At 47.0% G+C, this 12,568-nt stretch overlaps 1 protein-coding gene across 1 annotated transcript in view; it reads left to right on the plus strand.

Annotated features, from left to right (window-relative positions):
• txnrd3 (thioredoxin reductase 3) overlaps window positions 1-9,716 on the plus strand; it is a 10,892-nt gene extending 1,176 nt beyond the window's left edge. The window contains exons 3-16 of the mRNA XM_030354850.1: window positions 1-65; window positions 315-422; window positions 517-589; window positions 677-796; window positions 1,030-1,172; window positions 1,356-1,471; window positions 1,879-2,104; window positions 2,742-2,834; window positions 3,363-3,439; window positions 4,961-5,117; window positions 5,400-5,507; window positions 6,192-6,287; window positions 8,503-8,637; window positions 8,780-9,716. The exon at window positions 1-65 is cut by the window's left edge and continues 45 nt beyond it. Coding sequence (XP_030210710.1) covers window positions 1-65; window positions 315-422; window positions 517-589; window positions 677-796; window positions 1,030-1,172; window positions 1,356-1,471; window positions 1,879-2,104; window positions 2,742-2,834; window positions 3,363-3,439; window positions 4,961-5,117; window positions 5,400-5,507; window positions 6,192-6,287; window positions 8,503-8,637; window positions 8,780-8,842 — 1,580 coding nt within the window. The 3' untranslated portion in view covers window positions 8,843-9,716. The remainder of the gene's footprint in view (window positions 66-314; window positions 423-516; window positions 590-676; window positions 797-1,029; window positions 1,173-1,355; window positions 1,472-1,878; window positions 2,105-2,741; window positions 2,835-3,362; window positions 3,440-4,960; window positions 5,118-5,399; window positions 5,508-6,191; window positions 6,288-8,502; window positions 8,638-8,779) is intronic.
• Window positions 9,717-12,568: the final 2,852 nt, after the last annotated feature.

Genomic DNA, 12,568 nt, shown 5'->3' on the forward strand with positions numbered 1-12,568 from the left:
AGAAGACGGTGCCCAACGTCTTCATCAACAAGACTCACGTAGGAGGCTGGGATAAAACTAAGCAGGTAGGAGGGACCACGGGCCTCAGCCATGGCTCGGCATAATCAGAAGCTCGTTCAGACGTCAGGGAAGAGGTTTGCTGAAAGTAGCATTCTGAGCTCCATTCCAAAGCCTTCTCTCGTTCGCATAAAGACAGACCGTCTAATACGCCTCCTTTGCTAAAATAAATCAAACGGATCATCGTAGCGCTGGCAGGTTGCCTAACGGAGGCGGTGTGTGCAGACAGTAAACCCTGTTGCCCCCCCCCCCGCCAGGCCCACACTGACGGCCTGCTGCAGCAGCTGCTCAACCCCGATGCAGAAACCTACGACTACGACCTCATTGTCATCGGAGGGGGCTCTGGGGGCCTCGCCTGCTCCAAGGTGTGCGCCAACATGACACTGTTTTAAAATGATACACTGTGTTCTAACATGACACTGTGTGTTTTAACATGACACCCGGTGTGTCTCCTTACAGGAAGCAGCCACTCTGGGGAAGAAGGTGATGGTTCTGGACTACGTGGTGCCCACCCCCAAAGGGACCACCTGGGGTGAGAACGCCAGCCCCTGCGCTACACTCTGCGTCCCGCCCTGTGTGGCGTGTAGCTCGTTTTAATCCCTCTGTATTTGGGGCACAGGTCTCGGGGGTACGTGTGTCAACGTGGGCTGCATCCCCAAGAAGCTGATGCACCAGACGGCCCTGCTCGGCACGGCCATGCAGGACGCCCGCAAGTATGGCTGGGAGTTTGACGAGAGCGGTAAGCAGCTGAGCCCTGGAGGCACACCCTCTGCTCGGTTGGGTTTGATGAGACGTGTGGTCGAAACCAAGATGTAGCAACAAGGGTTTCTGTTTCTTCCTCTCTTATGCTAGGCTGATTTTAAAATGGTTCAATAAGAGAACATGATTCTAAAACTAAATCGGGAAAGAGGAGATGGCAGTTGATGCAGCAGGCTTCAGACAGGGTAATAATAAACCCCCTCTCTTGCCCAGTGAAACACAACTGGGTGATCATGAAGGAGGCCATCAACAACTACATCGGCTCGCTCAACTGGGGCTACCGGGTGGCCCTCAGGGACAAGAATGTTAACTATGTCAACGCCTACGCAGAGTTTGTCGAGCCACACAAAATAAAGGTACCAGTCCAGTTGATTTCACCTCGCGTAAACCTTAAACCAACATTTCACAGGAATGGGAGTCCGTTGATGTGATTAGAGGCATGCAGTCTGGCTGCTTTGTAGTGTTGTGAGACTCACAAATTACATTTTTGTCTGTGGGTGCGGTCTGATGGTTTCCTTGTGTGTTTAATCATCTGCTAGGCCACAACAAAGCGTGGGAAGGAGACCATGCACACGGCGGCCCGGTTCGTGCTGGCCACCGGCGAGAGGCCGCGCTACCTGGGCATCCCCGGGGACAAGGAGTTCTGCATCACCAGGTACGGCCTCCGCCCTCCGTCACTGCTCCCCCGGGCAGCCAATCACAGCTCTGGCGTTGCGCTGTGCACCTGTGGGCCAATCAGGGACAGTTCTGTCTACACAGCGCTATCTGCGACTCTGCCCTGGTGTTGGTCATTACCCTGCTCAGTCGACAAACAAAACGAAAATGACAAAGGGGTTATCTTAAATGTTCATGTGTTTTGCCCAGTTGGCTTTATTTGAGGGTTATCATTTCCAAATTATCCGATCAGTCATAGATTGTTTTTATTATTACTCAATGTATTCCTCTGAGACATCCTTTCAAACCGGTATTTTGGTTTGGCCTTCAGGGTTTTAACCAGATGGTTGATTGTGATACTGTGACGGCGCCTCCTGAGACTCTGGATCTGTGTGGTTCTCCCCTCAGTGACGACCTGTTCTCCCTGCCCTACTGCCCGGGGAAGACCCTGCTGATAGGGGCGTCCTACGTGGCGCTGGAGTGCGCAGGCTTCCTGGCGGGGCTGGGCCTTGACGTCACGGTCATGGTGCGCTCCATCCTGCTGCGTGGCTTCGACCAGGAAATGGCCAACCGCGCCGGAGAGCACATGGAGGAGCACGGTGTCAAGTTCCTCCGCAAATACGTGCCTGTCAAGGTGTGTGGGGGTGTGTGTGTGTGGGGGTGGGGGTGGGTGTGGGTGTCGTCCGTAGGCTAATAGTGGAGAGCAGACACGCAACCTTTTGCGAATTTGTCTTCAGTAGAGCCTAGTTAATACAATTCCGCTGGTTTCACACGTATTTCTGTAAATCGATGACGTTGGCATATCAACCTTGACATCTCTTTAGCCTGGTGTCCAGATGGTTATCCCTCTGCCTATGTACTAGCAACATGCATTTCCGGAAGTGGGTCAATCATTGCTTGGTCCAGTTGGATGTTGCAAACTCTGAGCTGTATGTTAATGTTAAATCTCTTTTTGAAGGAAGCTGTGGTAGTGCAAGGTCACACGAGGGCACCTCTTCTGAATGTGTCATGAATGCTGTCAGCCACTGTTTCTGATTTCTAAGAGATACGATTGAAGGCACATCTAGTGCTGTTAATAATACTGTGATTAACGTGATCTTATCTGACCTGATCTCGACACCAAACAGAAGTGAGCCTTTCCATCAGGGGTCAGATCGGGTGATTCGGGCCGAGGAAGAAAACCCTGTCTGCCTTGTCTGGTGGTATTGAACGTTGCGGTTGGACTGGGGTGGGGCTGACGTGTGTGTGTGTGTGTGTGTGTGTGTGTATAGGTGGAGGAGCTGGAAGCAGGGACTCCAGGAAGGCTCAGGGTCACCGCCAAGTCCACGGAGAGCGATGAGCTCCTGGAGGGAGAGTACAATACGGTATGTCCACCACCACCCCTCACTCTCTATATCTGACCTTGAGGATTTACTACCCCGTCTGTGAGCTCAGATATGGGTTTTTGAAAGAGGCTCCATCTAGAGGAGCGATAAATGGCGATGATAACATCGGTGCAAAACCCTCCAAATGCAGTTGGTGCAACCGTATGGCAACTGCACACCTAAAGGCTAATATTACAGATTTGAATAAAGCCAACAGTGTCATATCCAGCCATGCCAAAGGCAGATCAAATGTAACTTGCTATTGTCAACTGACCGGTTTGTATGCAGTCTGTCAAGTTTTGACCGACACCATGGCATTTTGTTGGCATGTTAGCAAGACGGATTACGAAATTTTTCTACAATATTTTTTTGGTCTTTCCATGCAACTTGACCTCCACGTCTGACTTAATCATAACAAGACTAGTTATGATTATGTGTAGCAATCTGTCCTGCCATCATGTCAACACAAAGCCTCTACACGCATTACTGAATGTGAGGAACTCATCCGAGGAACTTCCTTGATCCCAGGTTCTGATCGCCGTAGGACGAGATGCCTGCACTGACAAGATCGGGCTGGCCCAGGCCGGGGTCAAAGTCAACCCAAAGTGAGTGCCCCTGCCTTTGGTTTCTAAGCTCCGCCCGCCCCTGCTGCAGCTGCTCCCTGTAACGCGTACGCTGGCCCTTTAAGTTCCGCACCATCACTATGATTCAGCACTTTCTCCTCCCGGGGCCCCCAGCGGGGGGTGTGTTTGTCATTAGCCTGAAGGGTTTATCGCCTTCAACGGCGGTGTTTGTTTTTTGTTGTGTGCGGGGAAGTTGGTATTAAGAAATTATTTGAAGTCAGCCACTTAATTATAATGAACAATGGTTGATGTATTGTCATCATCCAATGGATTTACCACTTTATAAAACATTCAGTCTCCAGTTGTCAAGGAAGTTGCAAAGGTGTGTGTGTGTATACCCATGGTGGTGACATTGCGGTGGTATGTTGGCAGTTATAAATGATGGCAACACTAACGAGAGAGAGAGAGAGAGAGAGAGAGAGAGAGAGAGAGAGAACTCGATGCTGTAATTTCTTAACAAATGCTTGTTTGTGTTGGGATGATACTCTTTATTTTTCATTCATGTTTAGTTCAGTATGGGCTCGGTGCTGCCTGAAGCCCAGTATAGACTGGTCTTTGAGTCATGTGCTCCGGTCTCATGACTATAGCAGTGTTTCCAGGGTGATGAAGGTCAGCCAGCTGGGGGGGGCTCCACTGGGTTGAGAGACCATCACCAGCGGTGCCATGTAAACCCTTGACCTCAAAGTTTTATATGTGCCTTTGACCCACAAAGCAACATTCGTCTTACCCACTGTTGGCTATGGGGTTTGAATGAAAACCTTGGTGGTCCTACTGATCAGTGTGTTCATGGAGAGACCAGTTCTCTCTTCTGACCCAGGCCTTCAGCACAGCCTGTAGGTTTAAAAGTATTGTGCGTGGACCTGCCTTTCTCCAGCTCTCCTGAAGTTCATTCAGACTGACTGAAGTTGCACGTCATTGGAAACTAAATGGATTGATGATACATTTAAGTAAATGATGGGATACTTTCATTTTTGATTGTAGGCACACATGACTATAATGTTTTGTACCTTTCAGAGACCCGCAGCAATAAAATGCGTGCATGAATATTGGTTATTAGGTAACTTGCTCTGTCCATGTAAATAAAGGCTTGGATGATGCCGGCTAACGACAAGAGGCTAACGCAATTAGGTAGTTAAAAATATATGTCTTCAGTCCTCTGCAATTAAGCTCTAGAGAAGCTGTTCTTCAGTCTAGCATGAGACTGCTTCATCAGTAGACCGGTTCCCCCTATAAAGAAACGGCTGGCTATTCAGATCAGAGGGGCTGATGGGCTCGCTGTTAGAAGCCTCTCGAAGCACACCTCACCACTGGTGTAAGCAATGGCCATTATGGCTTTTTATAACTAAATGGATGGATAACAACTTTATTAATCCCCCAGAGGGGAAATTCCTTTGTAACAGCCCAGCAGCAGTGGAAAACGAGTACTAATGAAAACAAAAATAGACTCCAAGGTAAATGATAAAGTAAAGACAAACAGGGCAATAAACGGTCTCCTCTCTCCAGGAACGGGAAGGTCCCCGTGGACGACGAGGAGCAGACCAACGTGCCTTACATCTACGCCATCGGCGACATCCTGGAGGGCAAGTGGGAGCTGACGCCCGTGGCCATCCAGGCCGGCAAGCTGCTGGCACGGCGCCTCTACGCCGGGGCCTCCCTCAAGGTACACGCAGGCACTCCAGCACCACGCACACTTCCGTTCGCGTTTGTGCACGTGTGCTCAAACGTGAACACGCATGTGCGCGCACATCAAGTGCCCGCGTGTGCGCGTACATCAAGTGCGTGTTAATGGGCACATGCTTGTATGCTTGGGCGTTTGTTTGCTTGCGCACAGACCGACTGTACCGACACTCGAGTGCCCAAAATGTAAATGTAATGCTTGCACGTGCACTTCCGACTTCAAGTGTGGTTCTGGTTCTGAAAGTGCCCTGCCCTCTGGTTCCAGTGCGACTACGTCAACGTGCCCACCACGGTGTTCACGCCGCTGGAGTACGGGTGCTGCGGCCGGTCGGAGGAGAAGGCCATCGAGATGTACGGAGAGGAGAACCTGGAGGTGAGCATCTCAGCGAGGAACACCCGGCCACGCTGAATAATGCAGGCCGCTGGCGTCGGGTTCACGCTGCCTTCAATGGAGCGGCCTTCAGTGACTTGGTAATGAGCATGGAGGATATCCTTGCTCAGCATGACTGGCGATCCGATAGAGCTAAGAATGACTTGCACATTTACCTGAATCAAATGCACGGCCTGAGCCTCTTTCCTCTCCCTGTTGAATAAAACATGGGTTTGATGGAGGTGCTGCTGTTTAATTATATTGCAATTAAATGTTATTTGTATAGCCCACCGGTACAGTCTCATAGGGAAGAAAAAGAAAAAATACTTGGAATGCAGAGGGGTCTCCCTCCTCACAGGGACGGGCAGGAGGGCAATGGGTGCAGTAATTGACGGACAGACTCGGTGCTGGCCGTTAACCATCAGGAGATTCCAGGCATCCAATTGCAATCGTCGCAACACACTAGAACAGACAGAATAATGAGTTAGAAAAGGGTAGTGCATACTGGTGTAGACTGCTGCTAATTTAGTATCGTCACAAACAAGCACGAACAAACACGCATCGGTACAATCAGAAATGGAAACATTACCATGATTAGACAGACACGGACATATTTCATCCATGCATTTGGTATCATTTCTGAGTTCCGTTTATGTTTTGTGCTTCAATGCTGTGTCCCATTTGTAGATCTACCATTCTCTCTTCTGGCCCCTGGAGTTCACCGTGGCCAACAGAGATAACAACAAGTGCTACTCAAAGATCATCTGCAATAAGCTGGACAATGTAAGCTCCCCACTGCACACACCGCTGCCTTGGTTACCTCCTGACCGTTTGGAGTCTGACGTTGGGACTCGATGCCATTGGTGGAAATTAGAGATGCTCCGATTGATCGAACGTTGATCATGGTCGACCGATATTGTCTTAAATAGCGTGATCAGAGAACCCCTAAAGCGCAGTTCAAAAAAGCCGATAATTTGACGTAAATTACTTGTGCAGCTTTCTTTTATTTATTTTTTTCAATTCGGAACTTGCCAATCGCAGCATGTGTTCTACAACATTTTGTTACACTGCCAGGATTTTAAGGGGTCACTGTAAAGATGGCAAAGGAGGCTGCCTAACATTCAGTGTCATTTACGGAGCACTTTCTTGCATAGCTCAGTATGCTCGCAGGCACATTTCTGTACCGTAAATACAGCAGTATGCGCACAGGCACATTTCAGTATCGTATATGACACATCCTGCGGAGGCTTTGAACGCGTTGAGCTACATTTTTCAGTCACGGGTAATCCAAAGGGAGGAAAAAAAAAAAAAAAGAGGCTATTGGAACAAACTGGTGCTTGCAGCCTATCCAGATTGTGTATCAAAGATATTCCCAATTTCCCTGCCATTCTGTGATCGGCAATCAGATCATGATTTTAGTGATCGGTGATCGGGCCCTAAAATGCTGATCGGAGCATCTTTACTGGAAATTCTCAGGGCTTTTCTGGATTCTTCAGCAGCTGTCATGTAATGTTAATGTTTCTCTCTGTATCCCTTAAATGAAGATATTATGGTTGATGTTTACTCCATTATTAACTGTATAATATAGATGGGATGCATCTTGAATGCAGTTGATTTCTCTGGCAGACAGTGGCAATCTGTATCATTCTGACATGGACAATACGTTTCCTAGTGGTTCAGTGGTCAGTAAGGATTGTGATATTCGAAACAAGCAACGCGTGTATGTGTGACCGCTAGAGCTTTCAATCTTCCTCTAATCCCATTCAAATTTCCTTTTTTTATTATATTGAAATGTATTCAAATTTGTTCTGCTCAAATTGAGCCACTTATTAATATTTTCCATGAACCAATACATTGTATACTCAGGCTTATGTAGGGTAATGCCACTATTAAACGTTCTGTTCCCTAGAGGGCATTCTACAAACAAAATAGTTCTTTCTTGCCCATAGGCACAAAAGGAAAGTAAAAAAAAACGGATGTATTCTAGCCAGAGAATACGTCAGTTTAACCAATCACATTCAGGTATCTTTATCCTAGTCACCATAGACTATAAAAGTTGTAAGATGTGGTGGAGCTAACAACCTATTAACGTTTCTACTGCATCCATAGTGGTAAACAACCATCATAGACCAATACTTGGACATGTATATAGTTATTGATCATTCTCTCGATGGTGCTACAAGTGAATGTTTAATGGAACTGTCACGCCAAATTTGTACCGGGTGCCAAATTTGTACCGGGCACGTCATCCATACGTAATCCATTCCAAACCTGCCTGGCAACAGATGATCGCGTCGTCCGTTGCCTGGCAAAGGACGATCGCGTCGAATGACGTGAAAGGTTCACGAACATTTGCAAACCTTCTATCTAGCGATCCGTTATCTGTATTGTGCTATTTCGTCCTTGACCCGCTTTAAACACTCAGTTTACTAGCTAAATTTGATTAAACAATTAAATACAACACAAATATAAAGTAAAAACGAGTGTTATCTAGCGATCCGTTAACTGTATTATGTTATTCCGTCTTTGGCAACATGAGCGCGAATGTTTTTTGAAACCTGCCCGGCAACGGACAACCCTTATGTAATCAGCTGTCCGTTGCCTGATAACGGACAGCTGATGACGTGCCCGGTACAAATTTGGCACCCGGTACAAATTTGGCGTGACAGAACCTCAGTACCTGAATGTCGGTGGTTTTGATGTCATGAAGTCGTGCAGTTGTATGGCAGCAGCTTTGTTTTGGATACCATCTTTCCATGAAAAGTGTGACTATTTTAGCTAGAACAGAGAAACTAAAGAATTGTATTTCCACATGTGTGTAGGCCAAGGCGAAACGGGAGAGATTTGCATGTTAGCCACCACATTTATACAAATATTTAAAAAAATACATTTATATAGTCATTTCAGCAGTCGAATATCCATTATTTGACTATTGGCTTTCTATTGTATTGCTGAGATGCGTTCCCACGGCCATAGTGACTGTTAACTCTGTGCCTAGGAGCGGGTGATCGGGTTCCACTACCTGGGTCCGAACGCCGGGGAGGTGACGCAGGGCTACGGTGTGGCCATCAAGTGTGGCGTCACCAAGGAGCAGCTGGACAACACCATCGGGATCCACCCCACCTGTGCTGAAGTGAGACTTAGAACCGGCGGTCATCGCTAGACAATGCGACCAGTCACTCATCAGATTTGCATTATTAGGTTTTCCCTACGTTTTTGTTATTTCCGTTGAATTCTAACGGTGTGTCTGTCTCTGTGCTTCTTTCTGTTTGAAGATGTTCACCACGTTGGACGTGACCAAGAGTTCCGGGGGCGACATCGCCCAGGCCGGTTGCTGAGGTTAAACCCTGCTAGTTCAGTGCCGCTGCCCTCACCTTTTAACTCTCTCCTGCACACGGCTTCCCATCAGCCATCTTGGCTAACCACAGGCCACGCCTCCTTCTACACAGGCCAATAGTATCCCCCGAGGGTCGCTCAGACACTAAGGGGCTGACGGTCCTTGCGTGGGGAATGATTTACCAAACGGCAGGTAGGATGGTGGTCTGTGTGTGGCTGAGAGTGGTCAGGAGTGGAGGTCTACATCGGTGAGGGCAGCCTCCTGAACAGCGGGGTTACTCTGCTTCCTGTTGGGTCCTCCCATGTCTCCTCCCAGAAGAGCACCACACACTGTGTGTGGGGCTGGTTTATGAAGTCCTGGCCTGTAACCTCTACGGAGGGGGGCGAGGACCGATGTCCTTCTGAGGGGAACACGAGGGGGCCTCATGTCTTCGTCCAATAGGTGATCAGAATGAACAAATGGTGTCGGGCTCCAGGTTGATTTTGTATCCTGAAATGGAGTGCTTGTTTAATTTATCTTGATAAACGTCCAGAAGGCATTTGGTAGTTGCAAATACGCCGTTTTTAGAACTACTGTTTGATTTGGCTCTGAACCCATGCCGGGTTCATCTCGACTTCTCAGTGTCAACTGAGAAGGTTTAACTTGCTTTTTGTTTTGTTTCTTTTTTTTGTTTACAGACGTCATTCAAATGTTTTCAAGCCTTGGATGTACTTCATCAGAGCACTTTAAACTGAATTTAAACAATGAAGTTGAATCCCAGTGTGTTCTGACTGTCGCCCATCTGATGATAACTTGGTTTGTCCGTCTGTTTACTTCATGCTGGTCTTGGTTTTTCTCACTGTATGTCTGAATAAAGTCTATGTATCCAATCTTCATTCTTACCTGTGTCCGCTCTTTTTACATTGTTTGGATCGTTTAAACGCCTGAAATACTGCGGTGTTTCACCACTGTAGAGAATTCTCCTTCAAAAAACGAAATGCCTTGAGCGGTTGGACGTTATTTAGTAGATGGGTCATGTAAGGATGGACAGTGCAGATTTGATTTGGCACCAGCCTTCCTCCCTGTTGCATCCACAATAATGGAGGAGAAGGCCGTATCTGAAAGGTTCTTGCTGTTGTGAAACAGTCTGTTGGAGGTCATCCAACCGCTAAGTTCTGTGGTAACTAGCGTGTCCGGTTGAAGAACATCGCCATGGAGATACACAGCTCAGATGTGGTAACTTGCCACCCGTGTGTTGTTGGTACAGCTGTGGTCATAGCCTCTTCATGAGGCACCATTCATCTACATGCGCTCTTATTAAAGGATAAATGGGATGGAGTGTTTTCTTTTATTTTTTTACTTGCAGGTACTGTGGATCAAAATGGTTCAGGACAAAAGGGCTGTTTTGCATGGCACAGACATCTGGCTGCGTTTCTATTCGGGGAGAGGGCCCTTTCTCAGATGAGCCGTGTTCACCATCAATGGCCTCCTCTGGTGTGAAGCTTTTGTCTAGTTTCCGGGCCCGTGGGCTCTGATGTATTATGGCAATCACCTGCCTGCCATGACAAATCATGCTGATGAATTTATTATGTTTCCTGTTTTGATGTAGGAAATGTTTGGGGCAACAACAGAGCGGCTTTAAGTTATAATAACTTGGAGCATTTAAAAACTAAACTGAAACGGAGGAAATCACAGTTCAACCAATTAGAATGTAGGAGCCGGCTCTGATTACCTAATTTTCGTTCTGTCCTTGGGGGGGAATACCATCACATGTCAAGTCATTCCTTTGGTCACAATGACTTGCTGGTTTTAACATGCATCTTATCTCTGATCCTTATCTCCAATGACTTAGTCAATTCATGAAGTAGCCATATTTGTAGTCCCTTAATGGAATAAATCAACGATGCTGCTATCCATTTGGATGGTACGCTGGTACGAACGACATGCTTCAGCGAGAACGTGACATATTTCCCTTGCTCCAGCCTTCCAGTTTGCCATTTGTGTTTCTGTCGAGCCACGAGGGGGAGTAGTAGCAGGCTAGTCATCATTAGCAACATAGCCTCTTCAGCAAACCAGCTTCCAAACAAAACTTTACATTGAATTGCACGCAAAGCAAGACCGTGCAATGCATACATTGGTGACCGGATTAAAGCAGCAATGAAATGAAAAGTGTGTAAGAGGTTTTAAAAACGACATTAAAACCATCAACGTGGTACAAATAGAAAGAAAATACATCTCATCCCCCATTAACTATGGGCGAAGCCATCTTCTTTGCGAGTTGTACAGCTCTGCTCGCTCTACTTTGAAAGCGACGAGATACTACGACCAAAAGGGGGCGTGCCTCAGTGAAATGCCGCAAGAAAGCTGGGAGATTTGCGACTTTACCACTTCGTAAATCCAAATGGATAGCAGCATAATCATTTTAACAGGATGGGAAAAAGGGACTGAACAAGCAGATTTACTTTTTTATGCTTTATTTGAATAAAAGAGTATTGATTGTTTTAACAAAATTAATTTAAATTTCGTAACATTTATTGGAAATGTCCTTCTGGGATACAAAGCTGTATTTTAACAGCCAACATAATATTCTCCCTAGTAGCATAATCTACAATCAAAGATAACTGCCTTGATTTGGAATAAGACAAAATATAATTATTATCCAAGTGTAGGTAATGTTATTTTTGCAATGAACCTTCCCATAACGGTTGAATGATTATGAATCAGATTGTTGCAAAGCTCAAATTCAAGTAGGCCTCATAAAAAAACAGCAAAGCTTCCGACCTCTGACCTGGATGTAGCTGAACGTGAGCCTTCACTGCTTTGCCTGGCTGGTCATTCAAAAAGGTCATAATTACACTGAGACCCAAAGCAGGGTACTAGCTCGTCCAGTCCCAGAGAAGACCCTGAAACAGGCTGGACATGACCTCCATGTCCAACAACCCTCCGTTTGGATCAGTGGCTGGTTTTAAACCTCCGTACCCTGCAGAGAGACGGCCCCCCCGCCCGCTCCTGACCGGCCCCTGGTGGACCAACCCCCTCCGCTCTCCCGCTGTACCTCATAACAGGAGGAGTTATCAGGTCATGTGGGGGGAGGGGGATTAATCCAGCTGCTCCCAAGTCATGTGGTGCCCCCTCCCCAATCCAATCTGCTTTACTTTATTCCGGACACCATCCTGGTGTTCAGTGATTGTGGAAGATCAAATGGTGGTTCCTGAGCAAGCCCCTCTGAAAAGCTCTTTATCAAGGCTGGGCTGATCCTCTCACAGCGGGACTTCACTGCAACTATCTAGTGGTGGGCTCCCTCTGCTCACTTCACAGACCCCCTGTGGTCACTCAAGATCCCATGGCACTCCTCACTGGTGCCAACCCCGGTGTCCTGGCCAAAGAAACCAGGCTGGCCCCCTAATAACCCCCTGGTTTCTAACTGCAGGGACTTTAGGGAGCTACACCCTGCTAGTGGAGGAGGTGTCCCATCACTATCTAGTTGTAGGCCTACTATCTCTCTGACTCCCTATAATGACCCCAACAATTATAGATTTATTGGAACTTAGTAATGCAGAACTTTTAAGGGTTCCATTTTCTCATCATGTAATCTGCTTCTCGTGAAAGTCAGATAAATTGCGAAATGGAAGAGATATTGAATCAATCTTAGGATCAATAAGATCCCATGTTACATGTGTTAGGGTAGCCTACATGGGAATCTAAAGCATGTAGATTGAATTTACAATATTTAAAATTCTCAACCCAA

Source organism: Gadus morhua, chromosome 1 (genome assembly GCF_902167405.1).
Source record: "Gadus morhua chromosome 1, gadMor3.0, whole genome shotgun sequence".
Classification (NCBI taxonomy): Eukaryota; Metazoa; Chordata; class Actinopteri; order Gadiformes; family Gadidae; genus Gadus; species Gadus morhua.